Genomic DNA, 19,599 nt, shown 5'->3' on the forward strand with positions numbered 1-19,599 from the left:
CGGACTGCATTCGAATCTCCGTTGCCTGTGGCTGGGCTGTTTAGTTCTCTTGCTGAGTATCAGAGAGCATTGTCTCATCCCGTTTTCCTAGGAATCCTAGGAAATTGTTGGGAATTTGTCCTACAGCAGAAATAACGGCAAAGACAGACGTGTATAAATTCCAATAGGGTTTGTGAAGGCGAAATAATTGAAAAGATGTTCATGAAAGCAGTGGTGGAGTTCATTAGGGCATAATCATGCACTAGATCATGCAGCCACTATCCTAACCATGGAGACTTTTCTTTTAGTTAACTGAGAAAGGCTGGATAGGGTATTGTATGTACACATTGGGAAAACAATAGTGTGCAAGGATGGTTGGAACATGAAAAGATAGTGGTGCTGTAATCATGAGGTTTGTTTTTGTTGAGCTTACAAAATGATTTTAAAGTTCAATTGGAAGAAAAAATATGAGACTAGCCAGGAAAATTCTAAAAAGTTAGTGAGGATTAGTTCTCCAGCACCACCAGATATTATAACATATTATAAAGTTATAATAATTAAAATAGTATAGAAATGAGCAGGAACTTACATGCAGATAGAAAATAATGGAATTCAGAATAGATCCAAATACAAATACTTCTAGAGATTTATTATGTAGTCAAGGGGTATTTCAAATCAGCATTAAGAAGATGGTTTGATGTCAGGCAGCTTTATTGTAATTAAAAAAAAAAAACACAGTAATGAAGCTTATTTTGATCACCCAGATAAATTCCAAACAGACCAAATTTAACTTAACCACATAACAAAGTACTGGAAGAAAGCATTGTATTTGTAAAGTTAGCACAGCAAAAAAAAAATTTCTAAATATGTCATGTAATCCAAAAGCAAGAAAGGAAAAGATAAATACTATTGACTCTAAAAAATTTAAAACCTCTGTTTGGCTTCCAAAATTCCACCAAGCCAAACCAAAAAAGCTACTAGAAGCTAAGTCTAAAGACAGGTAAATCTATGAAAGTAATTAATGTCAGTTAGAAAAATATTAAACCAGGGGCGCGTGGGTGGCTCAGTCAGTTAAGCGTCCAGCTCTTGATTTCGGCACAGATCATGATCTCATGGTTAGTGAATTCAAGCCCCACATGGGGCCCTGCAGTTTGGAGCCTGTTTGGGATTCTCTCTCCCTTTCTCTCTGCCCCTCCCTCCCTCATGCTCTCTTTTTCTCTCAAAATAAATAAATAAACATTAAAAAATAAAGAATCTGAAGGGCTATACCCCACACTCAACAGTAGTTAGCAGTCAGAAATCAGGTGGGCATCATGGTCTCAGGGCATAAAGGTAGGGTGATGGCAGGTCAGGGTCCTGAGAATAGGCTGGTGGGAAGGCCAGGGCCAGAGACAGGAAGCAAAAGCCAGAGATAGCCTCAGGTTTCTGCGGCTGTGAGTATGCATTTCACTCTCAATCTTTGAGAATTGTAGGGATTTGGTAACTAGGTTGCAGCTGTATTTCCTCTCTTGATAAATTAGAAGAAGACTATTTTTTCCATTTATGGTCTTTTGGAATATTGTTTATTGTTTCATTTTTTCTGATCTCTTCTTTTTTCCATAAGGTAACCATGGAGAAAGAGCTTCGGAGCACCATTCTTTTCAATGCGTACAAAAAAGAAGTATTTACCACCAACAATGGCTATAAATCCATGCAGAAAAGACTTCGGAGTAATTGGAAGATTCAGAGGTGACCATATATATTGTTTTCCTTTCTAAGTGATGACAATAGCCTGCTGGTAATATTGGAAAGTCTTTACTTTCTTATGTAAGAGGTTGTTTAGGCAGGAGAAATTCAATATGAAGAACATTCAGAAGTAAATAAATTGATTATAGAGGCGCCTGGGTGGCTCAGTTGGTTGAGCATCCGACTCCTGATTTCGACGCCAGTCATGACCCCAGGGTCATGGGATTGAGCCCTACGTTGGGCCCCTCACTGAGCGTGGAATCTACTTGAGGTTCTCTCTCTCCCTCTGCCCCTCTCCTCTGCTTGCTCGCTGCCTCTCAAAAAAAAAAAAAAAGTAAATAAATTATTATAAAAACGTATTTTTTTAAAGTTGGCAATTAGTATATTAAGTTGTCCCCCAAATCACAAATCAAATAATTATTCTAATTATACATACACAACTTTTTAAGAGGTTAGAGGCTTTCTCCATATTTTAACTTCGGGCAATACTTCAGTTTAGGGAAAGGAAAGATGAGAATTCCTCTCTGCCTTTGTTGTGTGTGTAAATGGTTTTTCTTAATGGGTAAGGCTATGTAATTATACAAACTAATGTAGAGTTGATTGAATTAGTAGTTGGAGGACTCTTTATACTCTTGTATGTTTAATTTGGGCATCTTGGCCTAGGGGAAGTATTTGAGCAGAGGCTGATCTCAGACAAGCCTGTAGAGGGGATTCTCACTTTGGGAGAGAGGCTGTACCTGATACCTCTAAATCCCTTCATCTCTGGGCCTCTGTGGCCTCTGGTTCCATACAGTCTAGAGGCTAGAGTAGTTCATAAATTGCTTTAAATTATGGATCTAACACTTTAAAAATCCTATTTCTAGTTTAAAAGATGAAATCACATCTGAGAAGCTAATTGGGGTGAAACTGTGGATTACAGCTGGGCCAAGGGAAAAATTTACTGCAGCTGAGGTAAGTAATATCCAAAAAGAAGAAATACAATGAGATGGTTGGCAGATGAGCTCTGAAATTCCGGATATGAATCCCACTTCACCATACACTGTATCACCTTAAGGTAATCACTTTCATCTCTTTTTTCATCGTGGAGTTGTTGTGATCATTAACTGAGATAATGCATATAAAGTGCCAGACGCATAGTTGAGACTAATTAAATACTAGCCATACTTGTTTGCCACATTTGAAAATAGGAAAATTCCTTTTAAATTTAAGCTGTTTTTAATTCTATTTCATAGAGTAGACAAAGATAAACGTAAAACCCAGAACACAAGTATTGGTAAAAATGTAGAGAAATTGGAACCCATGTGCACTGTTGATGAAAAGGTAAAATGGCACAGCCATTATGGAAAACAGCATGGCAGTGCCTCAACAATTAAAAATAGAATTATCATATGATCCAGCAATCCTACTTCTAGATATATATCCAAAAAAATTGAAAGCAGAATCTCAAAGAGCTATTTGTACATTCATGTCTAAAGCAGCATTGTTCACAATAGCCAACAGGCAGAAGCAACCTAAGTCTACCAACAGATGAATGGATAAACAAAATGTGGCATACATGTGATAAATTACTATTCAGCCTTAAAAAGAGAGGCAATTCTGATACATGCTACACCATGGGTGAATATTGAGGATGTTAGGCTAAGTGAAATAAGCCAGTTACAAAAAGACCAGTACTGTATGATGCCATTTATACGACATATCTAGAATAGTCAAATTCATATAAAGTTAGAATTGTGGTATTTTGATAGAGATTGCATTGAATGTGTACATTGCTTTGGGTAGTATAGACATCTTAACAGTCTTTGTTCTTCCAATCCATGTACATGGAATGTTTTTTCCATTTCTTTCTGTCATCTTCAGTCTCTATAGAACTAGAGTGTATTATGCTAAGGGAAATAAGTCAGAGAAAGACAAATATCCTATGATTTCATTCATATGTGGAATTTAAGAAACAAAACAGATGAACATAGGGGAAGGGAAGGAATAATAAGATAAAAACAGAGAAACAAACCATAAGAGACTCTTAAGGATAGAGAACAAACTGTGAGGGTTGTTGGAGGGAGGTGGGTGGGGAGATGAGCTAAATGGGTGATGGGCTTTAAGGAGGCCACTTGCTGGGATGAGCACTGGGTGTTATATGTAAATGATGAATCACTGGGTTCTACTTCTGAAACCAGTACTACAGTGTATGTTAACTAACTTGAATTTAAATAAATAAACGAAAAGAAAAAAAAATCGAGGTAGCCAAGTGTTCGAGGAGGGGGAAATGGGGAGTTGTTTAATGGGTCTTGAGCTTTGGTTTTGCAAGATGAAAAGAGTTTTAGGGATGGATTGTGGTGATGGTTGCAAATAATGTGAATGTGCTTAACACTACTTAACACTACTTAATAGTTAAGATGGTAAATTTTATGTTATGTGTATTTTACCACAACTAAACAGAAACCCCAGAACACAGCAAGAGCCTTTCTCACAGAGATGTGAAAGTGCTTTGGTGCTCAGGGATGGTTGTGGGGAGTAGGGAGGTGGTGGCAGGGTGGCACCGGTGTGGTCCAGTCTTCTGCTCTGACTTTGGATGGGGACATAGGGAGGAGGTCCACAGGGAAGCATTTCTGTTCTTTTGTTTGTTGACCCAACTGCAAGGCCACCTTGTCACCTGAGAAGAGACATAACTGATCAGGTTCATTGAGAGAAGGAACAGGAATTCCTATTAGGAGCATGGAGGTGGCCAGCTGCCCCCACCCAGTGAGAGCCTGAGGGAAATGTACACACAGTGTGCAGTGGCCTGCAAAGGAATACTATATTCCATATTCCCCGTTGATTTGGAGTGGCCTCACGCTACACGCTACCTCCCTTCTCCCCCCCCCCCGCCAACTTCCCTTCTCCAGCTAGTGAAGACAAAGAGACGTGAGGAGGTTTTGCTGAGGAGCAGGCAGTGTCAGGAAAGCCAGGGCATCTGGAAAGAGGGTCAGAGATAGGTGCCTGGTCCTTTCCCCAAGAGGGAACAGGCACTAGGTCAAACCTTACTTCGAGCTCTTAGAGATGGAAGGCAGTGGCTTCCAAATGATAGAATTCCTTGAGAGGCATATTTAGCCTAATAAAATGTTCTCACACCAGACCAGTTCCTGGCACCTTGCCTTCACTTTAGAGGTGGAACGAGGTAGGAAGGAAAGGCAGAAGCACTTTTAACTTTTTTATTTTATTTTATTTTTAATTTAAATTTTAGTTAACATGCAGTGCAACATTGGTTTCAGGAGTAGAATTCAGTGATTCATCACTTACATACACCTTTATTATTCTGAATTGAAAAGCCCAGGTAATATAACCCACCACCATTGAAAAAAGTGTCTCAACTGTAATGTAGTTAAAAAAAATGAGTTATAAAAGAACACGTGTACTTCAAATTGTCAATGTTTTGGTGTATAAACACTAGAAGAATATCAGTTTGTTACTGCTTGAGCATACATACATTAGAGCACCTCTTGATATTCCACATTTTGAAACAAAGGCTAAATAGGTATGTAGGATCCCCATGAAGGGCACAGTTTTGTGCAGAGTTCAGGATCTGTGAAATTATGTCTCATTTGGGAGCAAGCCCCCTTGGTGACGTTAACTGTTGCACTATGTCTTCTATATTTGGGGGGCTGGGAGAGAGAAGGAAATCCAGGGAGTGTGCAAGAGCACAAAGGTTTGTCTGTAGCAAAGCTGGGCTGGGCCAGTGGTTTCCAAAGTGGGATGTGTGTGATCAATCACTGAGGTGCCAGGGGGAAATGATATTTGTCATATCTTTATTATCCTTCACATTTTTCCTTTTTGGGAGGATGTTCTATAATTATATAAATATACATACTTTACTTTTCACATTATTTGCTGTTGGGGTGCTTGAGGAAAGTTGAGGGACTATTGGTCTAGACCACTCACCCCAGGTTTTCTCAGGCTGGGTCAGCAAGGTCAGCCCTAGATTTTTCTCCCTTCTCTAGCTTTGTGAAAACAAGAGAGAGCTTCCTAGAAGATAAGCAGATGCCATGCATTTCTCACTAGGGCTTGATCAGTCAGTGACTTGACCAGAATTGCTCCCTGGGGGTGGTGTACAATACTCTCATCCTGAGTCCGTGGCTGGCAGGGCAAGGTATGGTCTGGAGCGATAGTGTTCAACCATGGGTGATTTTTTTCTACACACTCTCCCCTGGCCCCAGGGGACATTTGGCCATGTCTGAAGACCTCGTTGGTTGTTGGCAGGAGAGGGTAGGTGCAATTGGCATCTGGTAGATTGAGACCGGGGATGCTGCTCAATGACCTGTGAGCTTCTTTTAGCTAATACTTTCCACTTTGAGTTTGCTTTCCAGATAGTCAGTGTGGAAAATGTCAATTCAGTTTGAGTATTTTGGAACTTTGTACTTAAAAACAAGCTTGAAATCCTACATAGAGAGTAAATTTTATATATCTTACAGATGTTTATATTTAAGTGCCTCACAGATTTATTTATTTTTCTTCATAGTACTTTGGACAGAAGTCTTTGGGGTATATTCATAGATTTTTTTTTTTCTTTTATGTAGTTTGAAGTCCTGAAGAAATACCTTGATGGTGGTGGTGATATCCTTGTGATGCTAGGAGAGGGTGGGGAATCCAGATACGACACCAATATTAACTTTCTCCTGGAAGAATATGGAATCATGATTAATAATGGTAATTATTATCATTTTAGTAGAGGTAGCCGTTTCCTATTTATTATACATACTGTAGTCCTCTGGACCTAATAGTACAATGGGAAGAGCCCTGGGCTGAGGGTGCATGGTCCGGCATTCTGATCTCAGTGGCGGTCTGAGGCTTCTGGGGCTTTTTCCATTTATAAAGTGGGAGGAATTGCAACAGAGTTCCAGGGTTTCTTACAGGTCAAGTTTGTATTCATCTGATATCAAACCTATTTCTAATTAAGGTGCAACTTCCTCTCTTTGCCCTTTAAAGATGCTGTGGTTAGAAATGTATATTATAAGTATTTCCATCCTAAAGAAGCTCTGGTTTCCAATGGAGTCTTGAATAGGTAAGCATGTTGAAAGCAGAAATGTTTTTACAAATAATTCCTATCTTCTCTCCTCTCTTCTCACACATTCTTTTCGCTGGCCCTTTCTTGCCTTTTTGTTTTATTTCACTATATTGTAATTTATTTTATTGTATTACTTCTCATTCCTCAAGTTACATTCCTCCCATCTTTTGAAACCTTATTCCACATTCACCTTTTTGTCAGTTAATGCACTCAGCTATAAGCACAGAAAACCCTATTCAAATGGGATTAAACAATAAAGAGACTTTACTGATTCATGTCATTGAAAAGCCCAGAAATAGGGCAGGGTTAGGGTGTGGATTGAAAATTCATGATGTTGTCGGGCTCCAGTTCCATTGCTCTCCAGTTCTCTTGGCGTTGCTCTCCTTTGTGTGTGGGCTCAATAGTTTTAGCAGTTCCCAAATTTATATCTGCACGCCACATCATGAGAGCCTGTCTTGGTCACAGCGTTCCCAGCAAGAGTAGTCCTGCAGTTTGCTCTGGTGGAGCTGGCCTAGGCCACATGCCCATCCTGAACTGGTCACTGTGGCAGGAGACATAGAATACCCTGATGGTATGGCGAGGTCATATTCTCTACCCCTGGAGCCTGGGATGAAGTTAATTTTTTTTCTGATTTACTGGATCTTAGAGGATAAATTAGGGGCTTTGGCGAAGTGGGAAATGAATGCATGAGAGGAACACCATCAGGTGGCCTCTGTGAGCTTTTCCCTATATTCAAAAATTTTCATTCCACGCTTGAATTCGCTACATGCCAGGCACTCTGCTGAGTCTGATGATATGGAGTCTAGAATATAGGACTAGAATGTGGGTCTAGTCTAGAATGTGGTCTAGTATATTGATCCTTCCCTCAGGAGTCAAGAAAGCACTGATCCTCATATTTTAATGTTAACTTTTGCAAGCTACACAAAGTGGTGTAGGTGTATAGATGTACCTTTATTTAAGTTTCAAGAATTACATTTTGAACAAGTCTGAAAAATGCTTGCAGTTCATTCATACTTATTATTAATGAATGGGGTGTGAAATTCTAAAAATATTTTGTTTACTAGATTTTTTTTCTTCAAGGGAAATCAGCCGAGCTGCAGGGAAGGCTGTGCCTGGAATCATTGATGAGGAGAGCAGTGGAAACAATGCCCAGTGAGTGTGTTTTCTGAGGCTACCTAAAGAGGATGTATTTATCATTTTAAAGAGTTTTCTTTTTCAAAGTGAAGAGTTTTCATTTCTGATTACAAAAGTCATTCTTACCAAAAAAAACATTGTGAATAGTTCAAAGGAAGAAAATAGAAGCCCTCCACTGTAAATTGTATGCTCCTTTCCCCAAAGATAATTATTCTTTTTTTTTTACTTTTTTTTTAATGTTTATTTATTTTTGAAGGAGAGAGAGACAGAGTGTGGGTGGGGGAGGGGCAGAGAGAGAGGGAGACACAGAATCCGAAGCAGGCACTAGGCTCCGAGCTGTCAGCACAGAGCCCGATGCGGGGCTCGAACTCACAAACTGCGAGATCGTGACCTGAGCTGAAGTCGGACGCTCAACCGACTGAGCCACCCAGGCGCCCCAAGACAATTATTCTTAATACTATGGTATTTAGATTTCTAGATTTTTTTCATATATAAAAATACAGATAGGTACCATATCCTTTTAATGACTAGATTAAATTTGAGTTATTCTAAGTTATCTAACCAATCTCCTATTATTGAACATTTAGGTCATTTATGACATTTTGCTTTATGTATTTATGTATTCATTTATTTATTTTAAAGTTTTTACTTAATCTCTACCCCCAACGTGGGGCTTGAACTCATGACCCTAAGATCAAGAGTTGCATGCTCTTTTGACTGAGCCAGTCAGGAGCCCTGGTGATATTTTGTTTTAATAGTTAAACCTAACGTTTATTGAACACTTACTCTGTGACAGGAATTTTTACCTCTTTCTAATCATCACAACAACACACTAAGATTATAGACGAGATACCAGAGAGGTTAATTGCCCAAGCTCACTTGACTAATAAGTGTCAGAACTTAGTTTTAAACTTCTGCTCCATGGCCTGTACTCTGAACTTCTGCTCCATGTTGATATTACAAACAGAATTTTATATTTGTTACTATAAATGAAGCACTTGGTGAATGTCTTTGTATGTACAATTTTTGTGCACTTATACAGATATTTTAGTAAGGCTAGATTCATAGCATTAGAACCTCTGGGTCAAGGGTTTTCCAACTGATGCATTGCCAAATGTGATACTTCGGTAAATTGCCCTCCAGGTAGTCTATAGCACTTATTGTCCCTATGAACGTGCTCCTTTTTCCTCTCTTGCCAGCTTGCAGTATTCTAGTGAAGGTGATATCTCTTTCTTTTAATTTGCATTTCTTTGATTATTACTGAGTAGGATGACCTTTAAAATCTTTTGGCTGATTGCATTTCTTCTGTGAATTTCCTCTTCACTACTTTATGCCCATTTTTATTGTGATGGTTTGTCTTTTCTTATGCATTTATAAGACTTCCCTGTGTTGCAGATATTTTTTCCAGTTTACCTTTCTATTTTGAGTTATTTCACCCCATAGGACTTGAACATTTTATGGACTTAAAGCATATTATAAAACTCTAGTGATTAAAATAATGTGGTACTAACACAGAAATAGTGAAAAATAAATAAATTAGAATCAGACTCAATATATATGAGAGGTGGGAATTATTAGTTTATAGTAAAAGTGGCGTTACAAACTATTGGAGAATGGATAGCACAATTGTGGGTAACCATTTGACAAAATATTTCCATTTTCACAACACACTCATATATTTCAGATGGATTAAAAGTTTAAATGTTAAAAATATAAAACCATAAAAGCACTACAAAAAAAGTATGGGCGAATATTTTATAATCTTAGAGTAGGGAAGATCTTTCTTAGGATAAAACCAAGGTAAAGTAAAGGGGAAAAACGTATGGCAATATATATCATAGAGTTAATATTATTGATATTCAAGAACCATAATCTAATTTTTTAAAATTTATGTCCAAGTTAGTTAACATATAGTACAATAAATTCAGGAGTAGAATCCAGTAATTCATCACCTACATATAACACCCAGTGCTCATCCTAACAAGTATCCTCCTTAATGCCCCTTGCCCATTTAGCCTGTCCCCCCACCCAAAATCCCTCTAGCAACCCTCAGTTTGTTCTCTGTATTTAAGAGTCTCTTATGTTTTGTCCCCCTCCCGGTTTTTATATTATTTTTGCTTCCCTTCCTTTATGCTCATGTGTTTTTTTCTTTTTTTAATTTTTTTTTAAATGTTTATTTATTTTTGAGAGTGAGAGAGACAGAGCATGAGTGGGAGAGGGGCAGACAGAGAGGAAGATACAGAATCTGAAGCAGGCTCCAGGCTCTGAGCTGTCAGCACAGAGCCCAACACGGGGCTCAAACTCACGAACCATGAGATCATGACCTGAGCTGAAGTCAGACACTTAACCGACTGAGCCACCCAGGCGCCCCTATGTTCATCTGTTTTGTGTCTTAAATTCCACATACGAGTTAAGTCATATGATATTTGTCTTTCTCTGACTGACCAATTTCATTTAGCGTAATACACTCTGGTTCCATCCATGTTGTTGCAAATGGCAAGATCTCATTCTTTTATATTGTCGAGTAATATTCCATTGTATATACTTACCATATCTTTATGCATTCATCAGCCGACAGACATTTGGGCTCTTTCTGTACTTTGGCTATTGTCAGTAGTGCTACTATAAACATTGTGGTGCATGTGTCCCTTCGAAACAGCACGCCTGTATACTTTGGATAAATACCTAGTAGTGCAATTGCTGGGTTGTAGGGTAGTTCTATTTTTAATTTTTTGAGGAACCTGCATACTGTTTTCCAGAGTGGCTGCACCAGTTTGCATTCCCACCAGCAGTGCAAAAGAGATCCTCTTTCTCCACATCCTCGCCAACATCTGTTGTTGCCTGAGTTGTTAATGTTAGCCATTCTGACAGGTGTGAGGTGGTATCTCATTGTGGTTTTGATTTGTATTTCCCTGATGATGAGTGATGTTGAGCATCTTTTCATGTGTCTGTTAGCCATCTGGATGTCTTCATTGGAAAAGTGTCTATTCATGTCTTTTGCCCATTTCTCTACTGGATTATTTGTTTTTTGGGTGTTGAGTTTATAGATTTTGGATAGTAACCTTTTATCTGATATGTCGTTTGCAAATATCTTCTCCCATTCCATTGGCTTTTAGTTTTGCTGATTGTTTCCTTCACTGTGCAGGGGAGGGGCAGAGAGAGAGGGGGAGACAGAAGATCTGAAGTGGGCTCTGCATTGACAGACTGACAACAGCTAGCCCCGATGCGGGGCTCAAACTCACAAACTGTGAGATCACGACCTAAGCCAAAGTCAGATCCTCAACTGACTGAGCCACCCAGGTGTCTGGATCATAATCTAATTCTTTTTTTTTTTTTTTTTTTTTTTTTTAATTTTTTTTTCAACGTTTTTTATTTTATTTTTGGGACAGAGAGAGACAGAGCATGAACGGGGGAGGGTCAGAGAGAGAGGGAGACACAGAATCGGAAACAGGCTCCAGGCTCCGAGCCATCAGCCCAGAGCCTGACGCGGGGCTCGAACTCACAGACCGCGAGATCGTGGCCTGGCTGAAGTCGGACGCTTAACCGACTGCGCCACCCAGGCGCCCCTATCATAATCTAATTCTTAAGCTTTGTGTCAGCTTATCCAGTTGGTGTAGGTAAAAGCACTTGGACTTGGAGGTAAAAATTTTTATTTTTGTGTCTTACTTGCAAGGTGACCCAGGCAAGTTACTCTTAGCTTCTGTTCCCATGTCTGTGTAATGGAGACAATATGAATCTTACAAAGTTGTTGGGAAAATCTAGTGAGGCCATACTTGTAGAAGTGCTTGGTAAGGCACATGACATAGTATCTTACCTGCTTTTGCATTATTATGTCCTCAGTTGTGAAGGGCAGAGGGCTGGTTGGTTATTTTCTGGGTCATCCTGGAAGCAGCACTTTCTGGGCAGGCTTTGAAATGTGGAGAACTAGTTGTGCTTTATGTTTGGAGATATCTTGACCTATTGGAGTCTCAGGTTCTCATTTTGCCCATATTCTATCATGTCCCTTTTCCCTTCTCTCAGCCATAGCCTCACCGGCTTTGTTTCAATTCCTTAAATACACTACGTTCATTCCCACCTTAGGACCTCTACATATAAGGCCCTAAGGCCTTACATTTAAAGTTGGGAATACACTTTCCCAGTTATTCAGTCTGCTAATCTTACTCATTCGTGTGTGGTTTGGAAAAGTCCTGTTTTTGTTTTTTGCATGGGTGTATAGCCTTATGTTCAAAGTCTTATCAAAATGTCAGTCTGATTGATTTCTTAGTAATAATAAAAGAAATAGAGGAGTATAAATAATAGCTGACAGTTTTCATCATATGACTCAAGTGTCCGTTCTCCCTTCCTCCTTGCGAATCATCTCCTTACAGTGCGTTTGGGGAAAGTGTGGGACAAGGATATGCACCGACATCCATGTAACCATTTTCCCCACATCCCTTTTCTTCCTGCATGGCAGCTATTCATTTTTTTTTTTTTAAATTTTTTTTTAACGTTTATTTATTTTTGAGACATAGAGAGACAGAGCATGAGTGGAGGAGGGACAGAGAGAGAGGGAGACACAGAATCGGAAGCAGGCTCCAGGCTCTGAGCCGTCAGCCCAGAGCCCGACGCGGGGCTCGAACTCACGGACCGCAAGATCGTGACCTGAGCTGAAGTCGGACGCTTAACCAACTGAGCCACCCAGGCGCCCCGTCAACTGTTCATTTATTTCTGCTTCTGGCCTAGGATTCATGGCCTATGGTCCCCTTCCCTGGGCTACTGCTTGGGTAGGGATGAAAAGGGGAGAATGGAGAATGTGGGGCAGGTGCCACTTCTCACCCACAATATGACACAGAAGTCAGAGGGATAGGTGAGACTTGACTGAAGGGAGGGGAAGACTTAACACTAGCAGGAAATCATTGTGAACTTAAGCTAAAAAGAAAATTCTTTTAGCTTGGTCTAAGAGAAAGGAAAATTAACATTATCTTTATAGGGAGCTCTTCATGGGTGCTTCCCCCCACCCCCTGCCGATTTCTAACTTTATGCTTTGTTATAAGATTCCTGTTGCTCTCCATTCTGAGAGCACTTCCTTCAAATAACTACCTTTGCAGAGCTCCATCTTACTTTCAGTAAAACCTTAACCCCTCCTGCAGGGGTTGTCCATACTGCAGGGTCTGCATCCCACCCTTACCCGCCCCTCCCCCCCTCCTCGACCATCCTATACCCTTTCCAGGAGTACATTGCCTCAAGTCAGACTGATTCACTCTAGATACTCTTAGGTCTTGTTAGGACACAGTAGGGGAACGGCTCCAAGGCAGGTCTGCGTAGCAGGTCTTTATTCACATAAGTACTCACTGGTAACACAGCCTTCTAATGACAGCCACTCATTCCTGGAGATAACACCAGTCAGATCTCTAAGGAAGAGGAAAATGTTTACCTGGAAGACATTGTCACACAGAGCAAGCTCATTTATAGCTCTAGTTCAGCTCTTAGATGAGACTCCTCTTCCTCCTCCTCCTCCTCCTCCATAGGGATTTCTTTAGTTCTTCTAGTTACAGTCATTTACACATACAATGAGAAGTTGTTAATTTACATTGATATATTTTTAAATGCTTTATTAAACCAGTAGCTAGAGTTATACCAGTTTTTGAGTTAACAAACTAAAGCTTAGAGAAAATTTTTTTTACGTGTTTTTTTTTTTAATTTTGTGTTTGATTTTGAATTGTTCAAGAAGCACTGAGATTATGTTCAAAAAATTTTTATTCATTTTTTAAAAAATTTTGATGATTTCTTTCATTTCTTACAGGGCTCTCACCTTTGTCTATCCTTTTGGTGCCACGTTGAGTGTCATGAAACCAGCAGTGGCTGTTCTGTCCACAGGCTCTGTCTGTTTCCCGCTGAACAGACCCATTCTGGCTTTCTATCACTCGAAGGTACAGCCTTTCTTAGATATGGGTGGATATGTTATTTTTATTATTGAAATAATAAAAACTACTATTTCCAGAGGGGTTTCATGTATTTTCTCATTGGTCTTTACAACAGCCCTGTGAGGTAGTACTTCAATTAACTATACTTATGGGGAAATAGCAGATCGTCCAATAATCGATGGAGTCAAGACTTAAACCCAGCTCTTATCATTCTAAATCCACAGCTATTCCACTGTAGCATGAGGCTGTCTATATTATAACCGTCTGTAACTACAGGCTGTCATTCTGAGTGTAAGAGGACCCATTCAGGGAAAGGTTGAGTTAACAAACTATACCAAAACACACAGAATTGTGCTGCCTTTATTTTAGTTTGTCCCAGAGCAACATGTCAGAAGACTAGTTGTCATCCTGGAGACCCCACAAAATGTGGGAGCATGTAGTCCCAGAGGACATAGCCCCTCTCATTGCGACCCCACTTATCCACTGCCTTAAAAAAATTTTTTTTAATATTTATTTTTGAGAAACAGAGAGACAGAACATGAGTGGGGGAGGGGCAGAGAGAGACGGAGACACAGAATCTGAAGCAGGCTCCAGGCTCCTAGCTGTCAGCACAGAGCCCGATGGGGGGCTTGAACCCATAAGCCATGAGATCATGACCTGAGCCGAAGTCAGACATTCAACCGAGCCACCCAGGTGCCCCGCCACTGCCTTTTAATTCGTGTTTTGCTGAATTCACCTTTATTTGTCTACCAATCACCAGCTGACCTCCCAGTTTTTCTTTAGTTCCTCATATCCTATTTTTCTTTGTGGGATTTAGGTATTTTTCCCTTCCATATTTAAAAGCTCTGACCTCATTTTATTAGAAAGTAAATAAATATCTATGCTGTGTTTGAAAGTGATATTTAGACAAAATTCAAAATAGTTATTATGGTTGTTATTCTCTCCCAAAAAACTGGAAATATTTCTTTAAAATTAAAGTATTAAATGATTTAAGATGTGGAAATAATTGGTCTACATAAACTGTCACTTAGGCACAAAAGTAATGAGACACTGTCTTAAGGGGCCTCTGGTAGTGTAATACCAGAACTATAATTATTTTTTTACTTTTTAACACAGAGATTCTACCTGGCTTAATTAGTGGATTTTTATGAAGCATCTATTAGATACAGAGTTCTATGCTAACTGTGGTGATTCTTCTTGAACTCATGAGATTATCATCTGCCCATTGCCTAACTATTTAAAGCCTGTTTTCCTAACAGGTGTTTAGTCCTACCTTATAAATACAATCTTTCAGAGAGGATGTTGCCTGTCACTTTTAAGTTTGTGAGATAAACCAGTGGAAGGGGGGGAGCAGTGCTGTCTCCTTGCCCAGGGCCATTGCCTTCTTGAGCTTGTCATGATCTTTTCTAGGTGTTTTACTAGGATAGACTCAATAATATCGAAAGAGCAAATCAGTCCTTGAGTAGATATACTCTTATTTAACTGGAACAAATTATAGACAAAAGCTGGAAAAGGAAGCTGAAGACAACGGTAGGATCTCCATAGGATCTCCATCGGACAGAATAAAAGGATTAAAGGAAGATCTGTAATCTATTTGAAATAAAGGAGGTAGGGAAAAAAATAATATTAAAGAAAAATTCTAGGCCTAACTGTGGGTAGTAGTAAGAAGGAAAGTCCTTTCCTCTTCCTGTATTTAGTTACATATGTCAGTTCAAATCGCAGCAGAGTTCACTCGGCGCTCCCCCATTCTTTCTGTGCGTTTCCACCAGATTCACTTCCTGTTCTCAGTAACTGATGTGTTTTTAATGGTTGTGTTATAGCAATAGTGTTATTTTTCCTATGAGACATTTGCTTTTAATGTGGTACAAGTCACAGTTCGTTTTGCAAATTTTGTTTTATTTATAGAATTTGTCTATTTGTATCTCTTGAGAGTCCTTCTTTCATAGTACCTTACAGCTGTGCCAATTCCCTGATGCTGCTAGAAAAACCGCATTTGTTTTGCAGTTTGAACATTGCGCTGTTTTTCCCATTACAAAAGTAATTTATGCTCATTGTAGACAAATTGAAAATACAGTCATGATAGAAAAAAAAAGAATGCCTCTCAGTACAAAACTGATGTCTTGATCATTTTGCTTTGGCTTATGTTTGCTGGTTTGCTTCATGGGCTTTACGCTAGGGTGACTGTACAGCGTCTGGTATACTGTTTTTTTTTTAACCTAATGTTATGACAAAAGCATTCTTCCATGTCACTGAAAACCCTGTGTCACTATAACTTCACCACTGGAGGAGTTCTGTTATTCTTAACCACTTCTTCTGTGGTGAACATTTGGATTTCTCACTTTTTGTGATTATGACTGTAAAATTGTCCGGAGAGTCTTACCTGCTGTGTTGCGTATGTTGACAGTTTCAGCAGTAATGTGTGAAAGAACTTATTTCACTGAGACTTGACCAACGCTGTTGATAGCCATCTTTTTCATATTTATTAATCTGATCAGCAAAAATATTGTTTTGATTTTTTTTAAGTCACTAAAGTGTTTTCTTATTAACCGATTCTTTCTTTTATGAATATTTCTTGCTCGTGGATTAGTGTTCCGTTTGGATCTTAAACACTGTCTTTTGGTACTCTAAAATATCTTTAGATCTTTACAGGTTGCTTTTGGATATTTTTTTCCTTTAAAATTCTAATCTTCGTTTACAAGTTAACTGGGAAAATACTGTAGAACCAGTTCACATTGCTTTTTTGTTAAAGTCAAATAGAAGGATATGGAAGTGTCTAAAATGAGAAGCATGTGGGAATGTAGTTGTGGTCATAGTTGATATTTTTAGACCATTAAAATCCTGATATGAATTGGCACTTAGTATATAAGACAGTTGCTCACATGATTCTGATGATGAGTTGTTGGAGACCAGGATGCTTGGGGTGCATTTCACGATCTATGTGACACTACTTTGTCATCAACAGAACCAGGGGGGGAAGCTGGCAGTTCTTGGCTCCTGTCACATGTTCAGTGACCAATATTTGGATAAAGAAGAAAACAGCAAAATCATGGTAAGCTCTTCTCTCTCATCACATTAATGTATAATGTGTATGATTTTCATGTCATTAAAAAAAATACTGCTAAGTTCATCTATTCATTTAAAACCAGCTCTTCAGGGGCGCCTGGGTGGCGCAGTCGGTTAAGCGTCCGACTTCAGCCAGGTCACGATCTCACGGTCCGTGAGTTCGAGCCCCGCGTCAGGCTCTGGGCTGATGGCTCAGAGCCTGGAGCCTGTTTCCGATTCTGTGTCTCCCTCTCTCTCTGTCCCTCCCCCGTTCATGCTCTGTCTCTCTCTGTCCCAAAAATAAATAAACGTTGAAAAAAAAAAATTAAAAAAATAAAAAATAAAAAATAAAACCAGCTCTTCAGGGGTGCCTGGCTGGTTCCGTCGGAAGAACATGGAACTCCTGATCTTGGGGTCGTGAGTTCGAGCCCCACACTGGGTGCAGAGATTACTAAAAAGAAATAAATAAACTTAAAAAAAAAAAAAGATAGTAACAAAATAGAGAACAGCTCTTCAGCTCAGTTCCTCACACTAAGGATACAAAGTTGAGTCAGGCATAGTCACTGCTTTGAAAAAGTTTATAGTACATTGAGAGAGAGCATGAGAGACAGAGACATATGTTTAGAAGGATGAGGTAAAGAGCATCTGGGTAGCTCAGTCAGTTGAGTGATTTCGGCTTGGGTCATGATCCCAGGGTCATGGGATCAAGCCCCACATTGGGCTCCCCTCTGAGCATGGGGCTTAGGATTCTTTCTCTCTCGCCCTTCTCCCTCCCTCACAGGTGTTCTCTGTCTCCCTCTTTAGAAAAAGAAAAGAGAAGGGAAGGATATGGTGAATGTTTTCAAGCATGCCAAATTGGGGTGGGAGCCAACCCTGGAGGTGAGGAGTAAGCTCAACCAGGGCCTCACACGTAAAGCCCAGGAACTTGAACTTTCTGCAGAAAGCTGTGGAGAGCCCATGTAGAGTGTCCAGCAGCCTTGAGCACGGTCAGATCTGTGTTTCAGAAAAACTCTTCTGTCAGGCATGTGGCAGGTGAGAGAGAGGAGGTGGAGTCAGTTATGAGGTTGGTAGAGTCAGCCAGGCAGCAAGGGACGCTGACATGAGTGAAGGTAGGGAAGGCGAGAATGAGGGGAAGGGCCGGCTGGCAGGAGCGGTGTCAGGAGGGGTTATGACAGGACTGGTCACTGGTTGATGTGGGGAATGAGGTAAAGGCATTGCAGTTGTTTGTCAGCTTTGTGTGGTGGAAACATGTCCTGTGAAGAATGACAGACGGTGGGTGCCAGAGCTGGACATTGGTGTGATTCTGGTGACTCACTTGCTAGAGGAAGGAGGTCCCCTGAACTTTTTCATTAATGGAACAAATTCCTTCAGCCTCAAGGACTGTTACTGGATTGAGAGATTGATTAAGATCTTGTTTCTGTGGAATCTACATGAAATTCTAGTGTCTCTAGACACATTTCAGGGGTATCTAGATATAGTCCACTTTCTTTTTTTTTTTAAGTTTGTTTATTTTGAGAGAGTGAGAGAGAGAGAAAATGAGTGGGAAAGGGGCAGAGAGAGAGAATGCCAAGCAGGCTCTGCACCATCAGCATGGAGCCCAACGTGGAGCTCAATCCCAGCTGAGACCCCATGAGATCCCCTGTGAGACCATGACTCGAGCTGAAATCAAGAGTCAGATGCCCAGCGCACTGAGCCACCCAGGCGCCCCGATACAGTCTACTTTATAGCACATTTTTTTTTGAAATAATTTTAAAATTATTTTCTAAAGTGATTTATTTATTTATTTAAATAATTTGGTTGGGGGGAGAGCACAAGCGGGGGAGGGGCAGAGAGAAGGGGACAGAGGATCCAAAGAGGGCTCTGTGCTCACAGGCTGATAGCAGTGAGCCCGATACGGGGCTCAAACTCACAAACCGTGAGATCATGACCTGAGCCAAAGTCAGACGCTCAACCGACTGAACCACCCAGGTGCCCCTTATTTATTTGTTTTAAAATGTTTATTTATTTTTGAGAGAGAGTGTATGATTGTGGGAAGGGCAGAGAGAGAGAGGAACAGAGGATCCAAAACAGGTTCTGCACTGATAGCAGAGAGCCCAACATGGGGCTCGAACCCACCAACTGTGAGATTATGACCTGAGCTGAAGTTGGATGCTCAATTGATTGGGCCACCGAGGCGTCCCAGTTTTTTAATTTATTTTTTTAAGTAATCTTTATACCCAACGTGGGACTCGAACTCATGACCCCAAGATCTAGAGTTGCATGCTCTTCTGACTGAGCCGGCCAGGTACCCCTGTCATGGGCACATTTAAACAGGAGTTGTTTTGGGATTGATCATGAGCAAGTTTTAATAAATTTTGGCCTGTGGTTAGAGGTGAAAGTGCCCTAAGACAAATAATAACTTTCCAGTAGTAAAAGTGACATTAGGCTGAAGAAAACTTTGAATTCGTATGATTTCACCAAGGGAATGGTGGTTACTCTTTTTTTTTGAATCACTGCTGTATAGTCTTTTTCCCTTTATCATTTTTTCTTAATTGATGTAGTTATCTAGTCCCACTTTGGTTTTCTCAAATAACCAAGTGTAACCCTGTGTTTGTTTTTTAAATCCAGGATGTTGTTTTCCAGTGGCTCACGACAGGAGACATCCACTTAAACCAGATTGATGCTGAGGACCCAGAGGTAGGGGTCTGTGAATCATTAAAAAACTTCAAAGTGAGTGGCACCTGGCTGGCTCGGTCAGAAGAGCATCCGACTATTGATCTCCAGGTCATGAGTCCG

At 40.1% G+C, this 19,599-nt stretch overlaps 1 protein-coding gene across 1 annotated transcript in view; it reads left to right on the forward strand.

Moving 5' to 3' along the window:
* IFT52 (intraflagellar transport 52) overlaps positions 1-19,599 on the forward strand; it is a 33,827-nt gene that overhangs the window by 314 nt on the left and 13,914 nt on the right. The window contains exons 2-9 of the mRNA XM_060618172.3: positions 1,583-1,707; positions 2,568-2,655; positions 6,258-6,387; positions 6,667-6,742; positions 7,826-7,897; positions 13,662-13,788; positions 16,745-16,831; positions 19,432-19,500. Of these exons, the coding sequence (XP_060474155.2) occupies positions 1,583-1,707; positions 2,568-2,655; positions 6,258-6,387; positions 6,667-6,742; positions 7,826-7,897; positions 13,662-13,788; positions 16,745-16,831; positions 19,432-19,500 (774 nt within the window). The remainder of the gene's footprint in view (positions 1-1,582; positions 1,708-2,567; positions 2,656-6,257; positions 6,388-6,666; positions 6,743-7,825; positions 7,898-13,661; positions 13,789-16,744; positions 16,832-19,431; positions 19,501-19,599) is intronic.

The sequence above is a fragment of the Panthera onca genome, chromosome A3, assembly GCF_046562875.1.
Source record: "Panthera onca isolate mPanOnc1 chromosome A3, mPanOnc1 haplotype 2, whole genome shotgun sequence".
Classification (NCBI taxonomy): Eukaryota; Metazoa; Chordata; class Mammalia; order Carnivora; family Felidae; genus Panthera; species Panthera onca.